Source organism: Ahaetulla prasina, chromosome 7 (genome assembly GCF_028640845.1).
Source record: "Ahaetulla prasina isolate Xishuangbanna chromosome 7, ASM2864084v1, whole genome shotgun sequence".
Classification (NCBI taxonomy): Eukaryota; Metazoa; Chordata; class Lepidosauria; order Squamata; family Colubridae; genus Ahaetulla; species Ahaetulla prasina.
Window position 1 is genome coordinate 75,864,558 of NC_080545.1, and position 19,910 is coordinate 75,884,467.

General features: G+C 39.2%; 1 protein-coding gene across 7 annotated transcripts in view; it reads right to left on the reverse strand.

Moving 5' to 3' along the window:
• DRAM1 (DNA damage regulated autophagy modulator 1) overlaps nt 1–19,334 on the reverse strand; it is a 28,258-nt gene extending 8,924 nt beyond the window's left edge. For 3 of the 7 annotated variants that reach the window (XR_009156084.1, XR_009156085.1, XM_058190860.1), the window contains exons 1-3: nt 18,414–19,331; nt 12,722–12,789; nt 1,845–1,987 (exon numbers count right to left, since the gene is read on the reverse strand). Coding sequence is in view for 4 of the 7 variants with exons in the window: in XM_058190860.1 (XP_058046843.1) it covers nt 1,845–1,987; nt 12,722–12,789; nt 18,414–18,667 (465 nt within the window). In the remaining 3 variants the exon portion in view is untranslated. Of the gene's footprint in view, nt 1–1,844; nt 1,988–12,721; nt 12,790–18,413 lie in introns of all 7 variants that reach the window. The other 4 variants (XR_009156083.1, XM_058190859.1, XM_058190857.1 and 1 more) reach the window with 3 other exon arrangements.
• Nucleotides 19,335–19,910: the final 576 nt, after the last annotated feature.

Here is a 19,910-nt window from a genome sequence, read left to right on the forward strand (position 1 = left end):
TTATTTTAAAAAAACCAACTTGATTACTAGGGAGTGGTTGGGGAAATTGGACTTGATTTTATTTATTGAAAGCTCATTTTTGTTTATGTCATATTTTGTGAATGATTTCATTACATAGTTCACAGTTTGCAGCTGAAGACAGTTCAATCAAGAATTTTATAACAGTATTATTGTCATCCTACTTAAATGTCAACTCAATCCAAGTGTAACTTGCCTTCTTCATGACTCATGTTGAATGGGCCCATGAGTCTAATAAATAACGTATCTGTGATCTTGAAATGAATAAGATAGAATTTAACAATTATATCACTTTGTGGATGTAGTTTCATTATTGCTCTCTCAAATTTACTTAGATTCCAAACCATAAAATCATACACTGATCTGATTTGCCATTCATTGAGCGACATCAAACTGTCTGCAAATGCTGATATTATGTAATCTTTCTAGTTTTATACTCCCCTTGCTTAATCTTAAATCTGTTTCAGAAGGTCCCTCAACTATCTCAAGCAGATTTGGAGAATTAGCAAGCAATGCTTGGAAATTACCATTTCTTCCCACAAGTATACCATGTATCCAAGTATAGTATATATTGGATATCAAAAATTCCATCTCATTCATATTATCTAGTGATGGATCATAGAAAGAAAATAATTTCTTTCATTTATTTCCACAGATCATCAGAAGAGACCATGTTTGAGAAGAACAATGTCTAGGACAAAAAAATATATCGGTAACATGCCTACCTGGAATTCTCTTTTGCATAATATGCATATCTATTGTAGTTTTAATTATTGTCTCAAAGGTGCTTTTTCAAGAGGCAACTGGACTTTGTTTTTTCGTTGAAGACATTTCGCTTCTCATCCAACAAGCTTGTTCAGCTCTTCCAGAAGAAGAAGTAAAAGCTTCTTGGATGAGAAGCGAAATGTCCTCAGAGAAAAACCCGAAAGTCCAGTTGCCACTTGAAAATGCACCTTTGGGACAACCATGACCTGGATGACCAAGAATCTCCATAGACATTTAGGAAAGGCATTATTATGCCATTAAGCTAAGAGCAAATGAAACAAAGGATAAATGTATCTTAATATCTCATGATCTCAATGTTGTCTTTGTTTGGAGAGCAAATTTAGAGGGAAGTATCTGCTGAACATGTACTCATTGCCTCTAGTGAACTGAGCAATCAGTTCTAGACTATAAGACAGCCTCAAGTTACCACCTGGGTGATCACATTGCAGGTACTACTGTTGTTATTTGCACTGATTCTTCTGATAGAAATTTGTGAGTTGATGCTTTCTCTGGAAAAGAGAATAATTTACAGGTAAGCCTCGGGTTATAACCATAATTGAACCCAAAATTTCTGTTGCTAAGTGAGACGGTTGTTAAATGAAGTTTGCCCCATTTTATGACCTTTCTTGCCACAGTTGCTAAATGAATCACTACAGTTGTTAAGTTAGTACCAGAGTTTTTAGGTGAATTTGGCTTCTCCATTAATTTTGCTTATCAGAAGATCGCCAAAGGTGATCAGATGATCCCAGGACACTGCAATTGCAAAACATCCAAATTTTGATCACATAGCCATGGGGATGTTGCAATGGTCATAAATGTGAAAAATGGTCATAAGTCATTTTTTTCACTGACGTAACTTGGAATGGTCACAAAATGAACTGTGGTAAGCCAAGGACTACTTGTATATTGCTCTGATTCCCTCTTGATACATATACTAAGTTATTTTAAAAGGCTGGTCATATGAATGCATTTAATGCTTATATAATACATTTGTAAGCCATTGAAGGAGAAATGGGATATAAATTTAATAAATAAAGTGTAAAGATATCTTTCTTACTTACCTGAAAACTTGCAACAATGCCCAATCCAATGCAACCCAGAATTCCAACGTATAATGTCAGTAAGTTGAAACAAGGGGAAATAAAATGTGTCATATCATTTTGTTTCTTTACAATTAAATATTTTGCATACATTGTAACTGCACCTAAAAAAAAAGAAAGAGAGAGAGAAATATACACAAATTGTCCTAAAGACAAATAATGCAATGCAAAAGTGAATTTGGTCCTGACAACACAGAGAAGAGAATAATTTAATTTAGACAATGAATATAGTATACAAAGTTAAACTGTAACAGTCACCGCCAAAATTATTTTCCAATAATCCATCCATTCTAAACTGATCAAGAAGTAAAATCTGGATCAGGGCTCTGCATTTCCAAGAATTTGTTTGTGTTAAATTCTGAGGATCACTAGAAATAATTCCTTTCCGGACAATGAAAGGACTTAGATTGCCTAAAATGCTTCAGGTAGCTTTTCCTCCAAGTTAATGGTCCCTGGTGAGTTTAGAGCTCTGGGAGATAAGAAAATAATCATCGGGCATCCTTGAAAAGACATTAAATTCACAGACCTCCTTTTCTAATCCCTATCAGAAATTGCTTGTTAATTGCTTTTTCAGTTATTAGGGATCTTTGGATCAACAAAGCACTAAATTTCCTTGAATCCTTTGTGAAGGAAGTTTTAACTAAAAGTTTAAGATATTTTTTTTTCACAAGTGGGGAAATAAGCAGTAAAAGAACGACTAAAACTTTTGATTTAGAAAATTACACATGAAGGTTGAGACAAATTTGAAATAAGATTTTGAAATTAATTATAAATAATCCTTCCAGTGGGAAAATGCTTTTAATTTTAAAAAAATAAAAATAAAAATTGGATACTAGAGGGAGCTAGAGATTATAATTAAATTTGATATACAAAATGAAGCAAAACATTTTAATATTGAACATACTGAATGATCTTTTTAAAGCAGATATGCTATTATCTCTGATAACCCTTAATAGAGTTTTATAGAGTTTTTTATTGGCCAAGTGTGATTGGACACACAAGGAATTTATCTTGGTGCATATGCTCTCAGTGTACATAAAAGAAAAGATACCTTCATCAAGGTACAACATTTACAACACAAATGAATAGAATTTATTGGCCAAGTGTGATTGGACACACAAGGAATTTGTCTTGGTGCATATGCTCTCAGTGTACATAAAAGAAAAGATACGTTCATCAAGGTACAACATTTACAACACAATTGATGATCAATATATCAATATAAATCATAAGGATTGCCAGCAACAAGTTATAGTCATACAGTCAAAGTGGAAAGAGATTGGTGATGGGAACTATGAAATGATTAATAGTAGTGCAGATTCAGTAAATAGTCTGACAGTGTTGAGGGAATTATTTGTTTAGCAGAGTGATGGCCTTCGGGGAAAAACTGTTCTTGTGTCTAGTTGTTCTGGTGTGCAGATGGACTTTTACTGAGATCAGACTGAAATGACTGGGCTACATGGCTTTGTTTATAGATAAAGAGACAGAATATTTGAAGAACAGATCATTACTTGTATTTTATGAAAAAGTGGTCAGTTTAAAATTTTACTTGTACTTATGGAAAAAGGAGGTCACTTTTTTATATATGTATTTATTTTCTTTTTATTATTTTTTCTTTCTTTTCTAATTTATTTTCTACTTTTTTTTTTCTTTTCTGCACTTTTCCCCCTTTCTTTTTAGTTTGTACAGATAGTCCTCGACTTACAATAGTTCATTTAGTGACGTTCAAAGTTACAACAGCGCTGAGAAAAAGCGACTTAGGACCATTTTTCACACTTATGACCACTTGCAGCATCCTCATGGTCATGTGAATTACATCTGAATGCTTGACAGCTGGTTCATATTTATGACGGTTGCAGTGTCCCAAGCTCACCTGATCTCCTTTCGCAACCTTCTGACAAGCAAAGACAACGGGGAACCCAGATTCATTTAATAACCGTATTACTAATTTAACAACTTCAGTGAGTCACTTAACAAGTGTGACAAGAAAAGTCGCAAAGTGAGGCAAAACTTACTTAACAAATTTCTCACTGGACGACATAAATTTTGGGCTCAATAGTGGTCATAAACTGAGGACTATCTGTATTAGTTTTGTACTGTTACAATTGTAATCTCCAATAAAATTGTTATGTTATAAAAATACATCTTATAAAATAAGATACTGAACAAACATCTATAATTGCTACCGGAAGGAAAAAGGGAAGACCCCAACGAAGGTTGTATATATACAGGCAAAGACTTTTCAATACTGAAAAGATTTAAAGGGATTGTCGTGTCCCACTCCTCCGCTGATGGCCGGGTCAGGGAAATCCGAATCAGGCTTGCCTCTGCAGCTCTGCCCAAAGTCCTAGCAAAGTCCTCAGAGCAGGCAGGAGACCAGTAAGTGACTTCAGCAAGATAAGTTCGACTTTGCCTGACTCAGAGACTGCCAGAAAGCAGATCCTTTATATAGGCCATGGGGTGTGGCTCCATGACTCAGCACTCATTAAGGCCTGCCCCTCCCTTCCTTCTGTTGCCTCCGCCTATCCAATCTTCTGATGCGAGGGTCACTCCAATCAGCTGTTGTTGGAAGTAAACTTTCCTCAGGCTCACATGCTGTGGAGGAGGGGGAGGGGTCTAGCTGCTCCGTTTGCCTGGGCATGGAGCCAGGGCTGGGGCCGGGGGATGCTCCCTCCTCTGCAGCCTGCTTGGGCATGGAGCCAGGGCTGGGACCGGGAGGTGCCCCCTCCTCTGCAGCTTGTCTGGGCATGGAGCCAGAACTGGGGCCGGGAGGCATACATTCCTCCGTGTTCGGGAGCAGATAAGCAGACCCCGGCTGCGGTGAGAGCGGACAAGACACAACAGGGATGGAAGGAGGGCACATAACCAGTGTGGGATTCAGCTGGTTCGGGCGAACCAGTAGTTAAATTGCTGGCTGCCTTTGCCCCTCCCCACCCCTTCCAGAAGTTTCCACACGCCCCATTTTGGCTCCTAGCTAAGTGCAGGGAGGTCTACTAGGCCCAAAACAGGCTGCAGGGGTGTGTGGCATAGCCCCCCCCGGCCCATTTTTGCTCCCAGGTAGCTGTAGGGAGACCTAATAGGCCCAAAACGGGGCACAGGGGGGCGGCATGTCCCCCCCCCAAGGGGTGCAGGAAACCGAGTGTTCCCTGTCACATCACCTGGCCATGCCCACCCAGCCGGTCATTAGGGCAGAAAACCAGTTGTTAAATTATTTGAATCCCACTACTGCACATAATTAAAGAAGAATACAAAACATTATTGTCAGGCAGAAGAAACCAGGAACTGGGATAGAGTTCAAAAGCACTGAAAGTTTATTCCATGCAACCTATACACAAGAATCTAAATAACTAACTGTCAATGCAATACCAGATAAGTCTCAACAGACTTCGCGGGGGGGGGGTATGTATGGTTGGACCTAGGTGTCTTTTGAGGGCATAGGGATCCAGATTGATGATCCCACCCCTCAGGCTCAGTTTGGTCACATGACAGAAATTCTGTCAGGGTTCTTTGTGTAATTGAAAACATACAAAAAGGGCAAGGGACTTGTAAATCTATTTTAAGGAAAAACGGTGACTGATAATGAGAAATGGTGAAGAGACAGAATTTTTAAACTCCTCCTCTGTGTTTATCTTTCGTTAGAAATTAAATGGAACCATGCCTAATCATCATTATGTGGAAAGAACAGCATTAGCTTAGGGAGGATAAGATGAGAACCTAGCTTATTTAAATGAATTCAACTCTCCAAGGCTAGGTGTATTAAATCCTAGGATACAAAAAAAAAAAATAGTAAAGATATTCCCTGAATTACTCTTTGGATATCCCCAAAAACGGCAGGGCAGCAAATGTCATACCCATCTTTAAAAGGGGAAGGGGAACTGGGACTTGGTCAGCTTGATGACAAGAATGGGCAAGGCCTTTGAACAGATCATCAAGCATCGTACTTGTGAACAACCTGGATAGCTATGCTATTGCTATAATCAACAGGAGCCAGTAAGGGCCCATCACAAACAAATCTTCATCCTTTCTTTGACTAATTGATTGGGGAAAAGACGGTTGACAAAAATTTGTCATTAAATTATCCTTTTCAATATCGTAAAATACTAGTGATACTATGAGATATACTCATAACTCACGAATGAAGGCAAAAATAAATGTCACACTCTGCCAGAGAGAAGTTCCTCTAAGGATGGGCTCCAGCATGAGTCCGAAAGCTTGGAAGACAAAACCTCTGGTCACAGTGACCGACCCAGATTGGAACCTTGTTGTTGTTAGTTGCGAAGTCGTGTCCAACCCATCACAACCCCATGGACAACGTTCCTTCAGGCCTTCCTGTTCTCTACCATCCTCTGGAGTCCATTTAAGCTCATGCCTACTGCTTCAGTGACTCCATCCAGCCACCTCATTCTCTGTTGTCCCCTTCTTCTTTTGCCCTCAATCTTTCCCAGCATTAGGCTCTTCTCCAGTGAGTCCTTCCTTCTCATTGGTGGTCAAAGTATTTGAGTTTCATCTTCAGGATCTGGCCTTCTAAACAGCAGTCAGGGTTGATCTCCTCTAGGACTGACTGGTTGGATGGTCTTGCAGTCCAAGGGACTCGCAGGAGTCTTCTCCAAAGGCCTCAATTCTCTGACGCTCAGCCTTTCTTATGGTCCAACTTTCACAGCCATACATTGCAACTGAGAAAACCATAGCCTTGACTATACACACTTTGGATTGGAACCTGCATACTCATAAGTGTCTGAATGACTTCAGCCAAAAAAAGCTTGCAATGTTCCAGCTTAGTGGGAAATATCAAATGAAGCACCATAAGCTCTATCCTGGGATGCGTGTTACTCAATAGTTTTATCAATGACTTGGGTGAGGGAGTTGAGGAGATACTTATGAAGTTTGCAAATTACACAAAGCTGGGTGAAGTGGAAAAAGAGAGAATTTAAAACCTTTTACCAGACTTCAACAGTGAGCTAAAATGAATAGGACAGAATTTAACTATGAAAACTATAAAGTTATGCGTTTCAGTAGAAAAAAATTAAAGGCACAAATATCAGATAGAGGAGACTAAACGTGATGGTATGTATATGAAAGGGGCCTGACTGTTCGAACTACCAATTTAATGTAGCTGCTAAAAACAAGTGGGCGGCACTAACAGGAGTATAGAGTCCACACCACGAGATGTAATTGTTCTTGTCTAAACTGTTGAGAGCAGAGTTTGAAATATTGTGCCTAGTTTTGGTCACAATAGTTCACAATAGTTCAGAAACAGTAGTGACAAACTGGAACAAGTTCAGAAGAGGGATATCAAGAAAGTGAAATGTCTAGATTAGAAGCTACGTCCTATGACCGTGAACCTATGGCATGTGTGCCAGAGGAGGCACGCAGAGCCCTCTCTGTGGACACACGCACCATCTCTAGCTGCTCTTCTGTTTTCTGGCATGCACATGCACGGTGGCCAGTTGGTCTTTGCAGGTGCCAGACCACTGGAAAACTGCCTGAAAACTGCAAAAAACCAGGCCATTTTGGGGGTGTTTTTCAGGCTGTTTTCTGGGCCGTTTTTGGCCCAAAAAGGGCCTGGGAAAAGGTCAAAAATGGTCAAAAAACAGGCATGCATGCATTGGCCAGCTGGTCTTCAGGTTTACGGTGCTCCAGCGCACGCACATACATGTGCGTTCCGGTTTGGGCACTCGGTCCCGAAAAGATTTGCTATCACTGTCCTGTAAGAAATAATGGGTATGTTTAACATACAGAATAGAAAACTGAAAGGAAATATGATAGCAGTCCGAACAGTTGTCAAATACAAAAGAGAATGGATTAATTCTCCACTGCCCCAGATCACAGAACCAGAACCAGTGGTTAAAACTACAAAGTATGGGTCAGGCTAGATATCAGAAATAACTTCTGACTGTACAAGCGACCACCTTGTGAAGTCTACCAATATGTTGATTTTTCTTTGCTGAAAGTCTTCAATGAGAGGCTGGATGCTCATCTATTGAAGGTGATTTACTGAATCTTATACTTGGCAGAGGGTTGGTCTGAACGATCTCTAACATCCCTTCCAACTATGTAATTCTAAAAGATCTACTTACACAACTAGAATTTTACTCTATTGCAAAAGCAGTAGCTAACAAGAAAGAGAAAAATAGTAATCCTACCACAATGAAAGAAACCTCCCTATCAAATAATCAGCAGAGCTGAGGCTAGAAAATGATGCTTCTTCATTGCAGATCTCTTGTGAAATAGTTTACCACTACAGATTAGATTTCTACTACTACAGTTTAGATTGCTCCAATTCAGCCTTTCAGAAGCAAGTTAAAATTAAGTTTTTCCATTTTAATTTACCTAATTTAGACAGATAGTAGAGTACTTATGTACTCTCATTGTAAAATATTTAATTTTGTGATGACTGTCTTGTTATTTTTGCTTTATTGGATGTTTTTCTCTGTAAACGAATAAGAGTCACATGACTGTGGAAAATAAAATAATATTTTATTTAACAATAACAAATTGTTAACAAACAATAACAAATACCATCCAGTTTCAGAGAGCAAAACATGGATCAAGAAGAAGAGGTAGCAGAGAGACCGATTGAATATGCAGAAGGAAGTATACTGCAGTGGAAAAAGCAATCCTTAAGTATCCTCTCATAAAGCACTCAGGCCTTTAAAATAAGAACAGATTTAGAGCATAGTTCAGAAACAAATGGGCTAAAATAACAAAGGAAGATGATACAGAATTGTGGTGATATATTCTATCCTGACTTGGTGTCACTTATTTAGAACCAATCAATGTGCTTTTCTAAGACATAACACATAGGAAGTATTAAAATAGCTTATCTGTATGCAAATACTACACAAATGCAAATAACACAAATACTTATAACAAAATCTGTCTTCTTATATTCCATCTAGAATATTTCAAGGTCCATCTATGAAATTCAATAGCCTACCTTCTAACGTAGAAATCCCAATGAAGACTGTTTCTCTGTACACATCATCATAAATGTTAATAATATTTTACAGAGTAACATCAAATGTCATTAGTAAAAGCGACTCTAAGCAGAGAACATAGCCCCTGCTACAGATCAAGCAACATAATTCAACGTGTCACAAGAGCAGGCAGAAGCAATGTGAGCGATTTGCTTGAGCTGATGTTAGACCATAACGTTATTCCTATGAATATTATAATTAAAATTATGCTTAGAATAGAACAAAATAGAACAGAACAGAATAGAATAGAATAAAAAGTTGGAAGAGACCTTGGAACCCTTCTAGTCCAACTCTCTACTCAGGCAGGAAACCCTATACCACTTCAGACAAATGGTTTATTTTTATTTATTTATTTAATTTTGTCACAACAATATACATAAGCATTACACAAAATGGTTATATAGTATATAAACATATATATGAGGAAATATGAGGAAGTATAAGTATATATGTATAAGAATTTTAAAAGAAACCAATAGGACAGGAACGGTAGGCATGTTTGTGCTCTTATGCACGCCCCTTATAGTCCTCTTAGGAATGGGGTGAGGTCAATAGTAGAAAGTTTTTGGTTAAAGCTTTTGGGATTATGAGAAGAGACCACAGAGTCATGTAATGTGTTTCAAGCACTGATAACTCTGTTACAGAAGTCATATTTTCTGCAATCTAGATTGAAGCGGTTAACATTAAGTTTAAATCTATTGGTTGCTCTTGTATTATTGTAATTGAAGCTGAAGTAGTCTTTAACAGGAAGGACATTACAATAGATGATTCTACGAGTTAAACTTAGGTCTTATTGAAGGCGACGGAGTTCTACGTTTTCTAAACCTAGGATTTCAAGTCTGGTGGGATAAGGTATTTTGTTGTTTTCAGAAGAGTGGAGAACTCTTCTTATAAAATATTTCTGGACACGTTCAATTGTATTGATGTCAGTAATGTGGTGTGGGTTCCAGACAGGCGAGCTGTATTCAAGGATTGGCCTAGCAAATGTTTTATATGCTCTGGTTAGTGTAGTGTTTTTTGAAAAGAAGCTACACAAGATTAGGTTTACAACTCTTAGACCTTTTTTTGCTATGTAGTTGCAGTGGGCTTTGGCACTTAGATCATTTGATATGAAAACTCCAAGGTCTTTAACAGGGTGGTGGTCATCTGTAAGGTAATGTCCATCAAGCATGTACTTGGGTTCTTTTTTCCAATATGTAAGACTGAGCATTTGCTGGTTGAGATTTGGAGTTGCCAAGTTTTAGACCAATCTAAATTGGTTTTAAACCAATCTAGATTGGTTGTCCAATCTCTTTTTAAAAACTTCCAGTGTTGGGGCATTCACAACTTTTGGAGGCAAGTTGTTCTACTGGTTAATTGTTCTGTCAGGAAATTTCTTCTTAGTTTTAGGTTGCTTCTCTCCTTGATTAGTTTCCACCCATTGCTTCTCTGGTGCTTTGGAGAATAGCTTGACTCCCTCTTCTTTGTGGCTACCCCTGAGATGTCGGAACACTGCTATCATGTCACCCCTAGTCCTTCTTTTCATTAAACATACCCAATTCCAGCAACATACCCAATTCCAGCAACAGTTCTTTATATGTTTTAGCCTCCAGTCCCCTAATCATCTTTGTTGCTCTTCTCTGCACTCTTTCTAGAGTCTCAACATCTTTTTTATATCATGGTGACCAAAACTGAATGCAGTATTCCAAGTGTGGTCTTACCAAGGCATTATAGAGTAGTATTAACACTTCACGTGAACTTAATGCAGCCTAGAACTATGTTGGGGATTTTGGGCAGCTATAGCACACTGCTGGCTCATATTTAAATGATATAAATTATTTGATAATTGTATTTGCACAATGCCTATGTTTTCAAAGTTGCAGTCATATTTAATCAATCACACACACCTTAAAAAAACAAAACGCTACTTTAAAAACATGTATGAAATTGTTTAACAGGGAATAATCCTAGATATACATTATAGGGCAGACTAATTTATTCCATTTTGTATATTTAGGGCAAGGATGCCTGTGATTAATCAAATGGATAATCAAGATATACAGCCATGATTCACAATCAAGATTTATTAGATGATTTTCAGGTATAGGTAGTCCTCAACTTACGACTATAATTGAGCCCAAAATTTATGTTGCTACGTGAGAAATTTGTTAAGTGAGTTTTTCCCTATTTTACGAATTTTCTTACCACATTTGTTAAGTGCATTCTTAAATTAGTAACAAGGTTTTTAAGTGAATCTGGTTTCCCCATTGACTTTACTTGTCAGGTCGCAAAAGGGGATGTGGGACATTGCAACCGACATAAACATGAGTCAGCTGTCAGGCATCCAAATGTAAATCACATGACCATGGGGATGCTGCAACAGTCATAAGTGTGAAAAATGGTCATAAGTCACATTTTTCAATGCTGTTGTAAATTTGACCAGTCACTAAATGAACTGTTGTAAGTTGAGGACTACTTGTATATCTTTTTGTTAGTTAACAACAGGAAAGAATCTATATAAAAGTCAGATTGTCATGCAAACTCCATGCTTTGCCTGGTTCGGCAGTTGCGCCCCTTCCTTGATCGGGATGCCTTGTGCACAGTCACTCGTGCGCTCGTTACCTCTCGCTTGGATTATTGTAATGCTCTCTACATGGGGCTTCCCTTGAGGTGCACTCGGAGGCTTCAGTTAGTCCAAAATGCAGCTGCGCGGGTGATAGAGGGAGCTTCGCGTAGCTCCCGCGTAACACCGCTCCTGCGCAGACTGCACTGGCTACCTGTGGCCTTTCGGGTGCACTTTAAGGTTTTGGTCACTACCTTTAAAACGCTCCATGGCTTAGCGCCTGGGTACTTACGGGACCGCCTGCTGTTACCGCATGCCTCCCACCGACCCGTACGCTCTCACAGAGAGGGACTTCTCAGGGTGCCGTCCGCCAAGCAATGTCGGCTGGCGGCCCCCAGGGGAAGGTCCTTCTCTGTGGGGGCTCCCACACTCTGGAACGAGCTTCCCCCGGGTTTACGCCAAATACCTGACCTTCGGACCTTCCGCCGCGAACTGAAGACACATCTTTTCATTTGCGCGGGACTGGCTTAAATTTTATTGATTTTAAATTCTCTATTATTAATTTTAAGGGGTTTTAGTTTTATATATTTTAAAGTTTTTTAGGCCAATTATAAAATAAGTTTTTTAATTTGTATTTTAATTGTATATTGTATTGTCTGTTTTTTATTTTGGCTGTACACCGCCCTGAGTCCTTCGGGAGAAGGGCGGTATAAAAATCGAATTAATAATAATAATAATAATAATAATAATAATAATAATAATAATAATAATAATAATAATAATAATAATAATAATAATAATATGTTCCATTTGCAAGGGTCTTTTTCAGATGAGGCATTTACTCTGCAACTCAGCCTTCCTCATGCACATAATTGGTATGGATGAAACAGATGTTGTCTTCCATTTGCAAGCCTCCTGTACTAAGGAAGTATTTCAAATGATTCACACTTCGATTGAAAACACTCCAAATTCTATGCAGTTATGAATATGTGATTTTGTTATCACCATGACTTATTTACTTTTTATACATTTAATGCATCTTCCTAAGCTTGAAAGTACACCGTTGTCTGAACTCATTTCTATAAAAGTTCTTGATTTTAACCTATGCTCTCTACTTCTTCTTCTTGAGTTACTATGATTATGGAATACAGAAAGCTTATTTTACTCCAGGGCAATATACTGTATGACATTTGTAAAGTATTATGTATAAATGAATTAGTTTAACTATAAATCCAGGTGCTTGTGTCACAGCCATCTGGAGACAGGATTGTTAAGAATATTTAATCATTACAACTCTTAAAGATAAAAAAGCTACATACCTAAGAACGCAGAAACATTAATCATAAATCCAAAGATACCACTTTCTGGAGGTTTTGCTCCTGTATCACTAGCACAAATGATAAAAATGACAACAGTTAATATACAAATAATACATTTACAGTAAGAACTTTCTCAAATCAAAATTGACTCCTGGAAACTACATGCTCCTACCCTGTTTCCCCCAAAATAAGATATCCCCTGATAATAAGCCCAATTGGGCTTTTGAGCGCATGGCAATAAGGCCAAGCGCTTATTTCAGGGTTCAAAAAAGTATAAGACATGGCCTTATTTTTGGGGAAACACGGTATACACATCTAATTAAATTGATAGTTATATAACCCAGAAAAAGGCATAATTTCTATGATCATTTGTGAGAAATGTCCCCAAAAATAAGTGCTCAATAACTTAGGCGCTTGTCATTCATAACAATTCTCATTCATCATCTGAAATGCAGGCCTAAGATTGCAATTTGATCCTATGCATATGTATTTGGATGGATATTTAATTTTATCAATTGATCTAATTTCCTAGAAAGGCTGTTCTGGTACACACTTAGGCATGGCTTATTTTTCATTTGAAATTTTGAAGTACGTTAATATAATTATAATTTTAAGTATTAAAAACTGACAAAAATAAGTCCTGGTCTTTTTTCAAAATGGGTAGATCATTAAAAATGATAACTCAATAGGTTCCAATCCTGAAATACGAATGAGATTATTGAAATGAGTGGACTAGCAATATATTACTTTATTTCATTTCATTTCATTCATTCATTCAATTTCTAGAGCCGCCCCACCGAATCTGGGCAGCTTACAATATACTGTTGGGCACAGCTAATGGTCCAAGAGATGGCTAAATCTATGATTTGACAGTTTTAATTTAGTGGCTTTAATTCCATCTTCTACATTTCTGAGCTAACAAGTCGGGATACCAAAATCAGCATGCCAAATAGCCACTTGGCACTTAGTTTACATGTTCCCACTCTATGTACCGTGTTTCCCCAAAAATAAGACTGGGTTTAATTTTTGCTCCAAAAGATGCATTAGGGCTTATTTTCCAGTTAGGGCTTATTTGGGGGGAAATACGGTACCATATGCGTCCGTCTGGCTGATGATCTTAACTGAGGCTTATTTTTGGGGTAGGGCTTATATTATGAGCATCCTGAAAACTCATACGAAGGCTTATTTTCTGGTTGAGTCTTATTTTAGGGGAAACAGGGTATGACACTACATATTCAGTCCCAAGCACATGAAGCAAATCCCAGGAAATGTGTCCATTTATTTTTTTCATTTCTATGTGATTCTCATAGCATTTAATTCCATTTGTTAAAAATTAGACTTACCATGAACATATATCTAATGTTAAAAAATTATACTTACTAATATTTTTTTGGTAAAAACTAAGAGATATCTTCATTCTGTGTTAGTTTCCAAATCTAATAATATATATGCCAATGCTTCTGTCATTCTTTCCATACCCCCCAAAACAAGGCATAGCTAGTTCATTTAGTGTGAGCCATTCCATGACTGCTCTGAAGTAAAATACAGCCAATTTTCCTGTCACAGTAAGTTCGATCTCAATCAGAAATATAGAAAATCAGCCTCTGCCAACCATCAGCTGAATTCCCTCAATATTTATGACAATGAAATATTAATTTTGTTCATGTAACTTTCAAAAATACTCTTACTTTGTTAATTAACTCACTATTTAGTTAGAAATAAGTTTTGAGAACCAAAGCGCCAAGTGAAACACTCGACAAATTTGAAGTACTTTTGCAACTAAAGGCTGATACCACCTAAATACTATACTGAACTGTGATCACTTCAAAACCTTTAAGAGCTCTATGTAAGATGAGAATGGAATCTGCTGCACCTCTGATCAAAGTACAATTGGAATTTTTTCTGAAACACTTAACGTTACAAGTGCATTGCAAATAATTAAAATTGTTCAATGTCATTCATTTGTATTAGATTCATTTGTATTGGATTTAGAAGAAACATTATTAAATATTAAAATTTAAATATTAAATACATGTTATTAGCTTCAATACTAACTGTTAAAAATGCAAATCAGTCATGAAGGAAAAAATGTACTTTTATTCTGCATCATTGGTTTCAATTAATCTTGACTCTGGCACATGCAGAATCTGTTTTTACTGCAGAGTTGACGAGATGTGATTTTAAGATAGAGGACATTGACACCTGTCTTTGTCAGATCAATTTCTATGAATGTGACCACTAAGAGTTGACATTAGCCATTCAAAAAAGACAATCAACAAGCCAAAAAGGGAACAAGAAGTCAGAATACCTCCGTATCAGCAATGAACACCCAGGATTAACATTAGACCATCAGTCAAGAAGCAAACAATATCCCAATCAAAGAACTGTCGAGCAAGGTAACAATAAACAGCTCAACCAAAGTGTATATGAAGATTCTCAGTCATCCGGGTCATGGTTGTCCCAAAAGTGCTTTTTCAAAAGGCAACTGGACTTTGTTTTTCCTTGAAGGTGTTTCACTTCTCATCCAAGAAGCTTCTGAACTGAAGTAGCTTCTTGGATGAGAAGCGAAACATTTTCAAGGAAAAACGAAGTCCAGTTGCCTTTTGAAAAAGCATCTTTGTGATAGCTCAACCAAAGAATCACCAAGACCATCCTACCAATACTGAAAGGGCAAACCACTAGAATATAAAACTAGAGCAAATGCCATTTCCTATTAGCACCAATAACATTATCTAGTTTGGGTTAATGAAAACAACCAAGCTCAGAGAGCACCAAGGAACCCCTCATCTCAATCCTGAGCTACAAATATTCTCATGTATCTTAATCACTTTAGACCAAGATTTCCAAATATTATAAATAACACAAATTCTTAGAAAAGGAAGTATGCAGAAAGAAAAGGTTTCTGTTTTGTTTTTTCTTTAAACCTATTACTGTCAGCAGAATAGGAGCAACTAATGACCACTAAAAGCATACGCAAATACTTTTTCCTTCTGCTATAATTCTGCATTTTGATAGGTTTAAATCCCTTAGCAAAAACACTCCCCTATCCACCCACCATAGATGTTGCTTAATTTCTTAGTTGGGAAAAACCCAAGGTTGTTTTTACAGTGTCAACAGCCATTGTCCATATGATGGAAAGAACAAGGCTTGAGTAACCACTAGATGGCAGCAAAGAGCTGGTTTTTCTGCATTGTTTTACTATCATGTAGTGGTGCTCCAGATATATCAGTCCAGTCCAGATTTGATATACCTGAATGAAGGCAAATATAGGTGTTCTAGGATAACATTGCAGGATCCAATCTGACTTGGTCACTGGGACCAGTCGCCCATCACCACAGAACTTCTCAATCTCCCGCATGTGTGCATAAGGCTTCAATCAGGAGTGCTGATTTACCACCAGCCTACCAGGTACTTAAGAGCCAAGGGCCCAGCAGCACAAGGAAACAACAATCAACGACTTAATACCCCACCAATAAGGCAATCAACAACTAAAAGCCACAGGCACTATATACATAGAACCCATGGAACACACATCCTGGGGATTGAGAAATTCCCTGAGGATTGGCTCCAGCATAAGTCTGAAAGCTTGGAAGAACAAACCTCTAATCCAGGTAAGATTCAGATTGGATCCTGCATGATATACCTAACGTAATAAAAGATAGTGTTCGTTCTGAGTATATTTCTGTTAAATTAGGTTATCTTTCTAGTTGTTTGAGAACACTAATCAAATGAAGATTAAATGTAATTTCAATTATACATAGTAGAGAGAATCACTACTGCACTGAAATCACTTGGCTTACTTCTAGAACACATACTTAGCATTGTATCTTTGAGCTTTAAAATGAAAGGCCTCTCAACTCCAATATATACAAAGAGCAGAATGAAATCATTAAATAAGCTGTTATCAGTTTGGGTTGCAATTGGAATGTGATCCCGGATACAAATCTGGAAAAAGAAGGGAGGGCAAGGATTAACCCTGTTTCCCCAACCTGATGTTGTTCAGATATATTGGGGCTCTATTAGAATTTCAATTTCAGTTAAGAATTATCCTAAAATAATCAGATCTTAATTAGCACTTTTGAAAGGATTTTCACTCAGCCGTCATTATATATCCGTTTCCAGCCCCAAGGAGTTATTTAATGAAATTATGTAAAGGGATAGGACTGTATCTGAGTATGTAGGAGAATAGAAACAGAAATAGAAATAGAAATGAATAGAAATAGAAATGAATAGAACAGAACAGAACAGAATAGAATAGAATAGAATAGAATAGAATTTTTATTGGCCAAGTGTGATTGGACAACAAGGAATTTGTCTTGGTGCACACGCTCTCGGTGTACATAAAAGAAAAGATACATTCATCAAAAATCATAAGGTACCACACTTAATGATGATCATAGGGAACAAATAAGCAATCAAATCATATTAGGAAACAATCAATATAAATCTTAAGGATACCAGCAACAAGGTTATAGTCATACAGTCATTAAGGGGAGGAGATGGTGATAGGAACGATGAGAAGATTAATATATATATTAGTAACTCTCTGAAAACTGAACAAACTAATTTTCATGTTAGGAAAAGCTGGCAAAGTAAAAAAATGGTGTAAAAATGGGCCATATCTAGATAGAGGTTGCATAGAAAAAATATATACCTCGATGAAGGTATCTTTTCTTTTATGTACACTGAGAGCATATGCACCAAGACAAATTCCTTGTGTGTCCAATCACACTTGGCCAATAAAAATTCTATTCTGTTCTATTCTATTCTATTCTATTTTATATATCTTCCACCAGACTTCCATTGGACAAGTTGACTAGCAGCTCACAATAAAAGGACTGTTCCATTCTAAACTCTGCTCTTTCTTCCTTCTCAGTCATGAAACCCAGAGTTAAACTGTTTTAAAACATTTGGAAAGAATTCCCAAAGCCATGCTTTGCATGTCCTTATTTCCTTAAGGTTCCAAATTTTTAGACTTGTTACAAGCATGGGTAGTGTTTTTTTTAATTTCATTTGCAGAAGTATCTGAGGAGGAGGCACCACCTGCTCCAACTGTGCCTGAGGGTTTTGCTGTTATTTTTAAAATCAGTGGAAATCAGAAAAGCAGCATCCTTGCCTTTGGTTTTGTGGGGCTACAGAAAGCATCCCGTTGCCCCACAAAACCTCCCCAGGACCTTATCTCCCTTTTTAGCTCACATTACGGAATCAGCGGAATGAATTAACCTGACTGCCCTTAAGGTGAAACGCAGAAAAGTACTGCTCCAGAAGTTCGTTAGAGTTAGGTCTCACTACTTTAGATTTGTGGACCCCAGAATTCCTCAGACAGTTTGCTTTGCTGGCTGAGGAATTCTGGGAGTTGAAGTCCACAAGTCTTAAAGTTGCCCAGGTTGGAAACCCCTGTTGTAGAGAGTTAAGAGAACATCATGGAGAGGCCTTGGGAGGCCTTCAAGCCGGGCCACTTTTCCCAAAACAGGACAGGTGACCCATCACGCTTCAACCGAGTCTAAGATATGAAGTGCTGCTTTGGACCGAGAGTAGGGAAAACTTTTTTTACTCCCCTCTTTTGAGTTTGATGGATTTTAACCCAGCAGACCACACAGTTCAGTCTCCCTGCCCTGCGTCTCCACCATCTGGCCAGGTCTTTCCTCACAGGCCAAGAGGGGGCGCCTTTCCCCTTCCTCGCACTACTCACCTGATGTACGGGAAAAGCGGCTCCACATGGCCGCTGAGCACGGCGATCGCATAGGAGAGGATGAAGGCGGCCGACGACCAGGAGACCAGGAGCGTGGGGATGAAGGCCGCGCCTTGGGCCAAGCAGAACATCCCGCCGCCCCAGCGGCCGCCCCGCGGGATTAACGGCTGCCTTTCCCCGCCACCAGGCCCGACGGCGGAGACGCCGCGCCAGCTCATAGGGGTTGCTAAGAGCCTCCAAGCCGCTGAAGTCATAAAAGCGCTTGAAGTCACAAAACTTTTCACTCAGGAGCCGGGGGAGGAGGAGGAGGAGGAGGAGTGGGCGGGGGGGGGCAGGACGAATCCGCCCCGAGGCGTCCCTTCCAAAAGAGGAAGAAAAGGAAGCGCTCCTTTCGTGGGGGAGGGAAAGCTTCCTCCCAGAGGGCGGTCGAAGCCGCGGAGGTCTCGCTTTCTCCCCCGCGCACGTGCCTCCAGGTCCCCGCACCCACCCACGCAATTTTCCCTACCCCCCCACTCCTCCTTCAGGTCGCGGACGCGAAGTCCTCGTTGACAGCCCGGGCAGCCGCCCCCCAGTTCTTCTGCTCCGACCTCTCCGGCTAGACTCAATCAGAACTGGAAGGGGCCTTGGAGGTCTTCTAGTCCAGCCCCCTCTAGTCAAGCAGGGAAATCTTGCTTCAAACCCGTCGGGATGAAGACGGGCGCTTCTTCTTCCTCCTCAGCGGCGGCCGGTGGCTTTCTCGCCTCCCGAGAAACTTAAGCTGGCTTTTTTTGTTTTCCCCGGTGGTAGAAAGCTAGCAAGGGCACTTTGGCGACTTGATCTGTCAGCACACAACACACCCAGAGATCCCTTCGAGGCAGCCTCAAAGCGGAACTCGGAGGAGCCGTCGCCGCCTCCCCTCCACCCTTAGCTGGCTTGAGCTCTGGGACGTTGTGCAATGTTGCGAAGTAAACATGACCGCGGCTTCCTCTCCTCGCGCGGTGCTCCGGCCAAGAAACGGGCTGCTTTTTTGCTTTCGTTTCCTCGTCTTAACACCCCGCGAGCAGCGCCGCCGCCGCCGCCTCCTTCGTCCGCTGTGACTTATTTTTTGCGGAAAGAGAATTCCCATCGCTCCGGGATGGCTGTGATGCTGCTGGCTGAGAATATTTGACCGGCCTTTAACTCAACGGGATAAACGGAACCCTGTGTATTCAGTCATCAGTGGCTGAGTGGACTGATAAAACGTGCTGAATGACAAATAGTGAATCGGGGTTAACACCAAGTGTAACCTGGGGTTTAAAATGGTAGATCTTCAGGAACTTGGTTGTTGTGGGGATACACCTCCAATTTATCTAAGGACTAACTTTCTCTGGAGTAGTTTCTTAAAAGTGCTATGACTCGGAGATCGGCAAAATCAAAATTATTTGCTGGCTTATGTTGAAAAGTAATACAGTATTAAAATCCTGTCAAAGAAGCAACAGTGAATGCACCAATTTTAGTATGGTCGATATAAATATTACC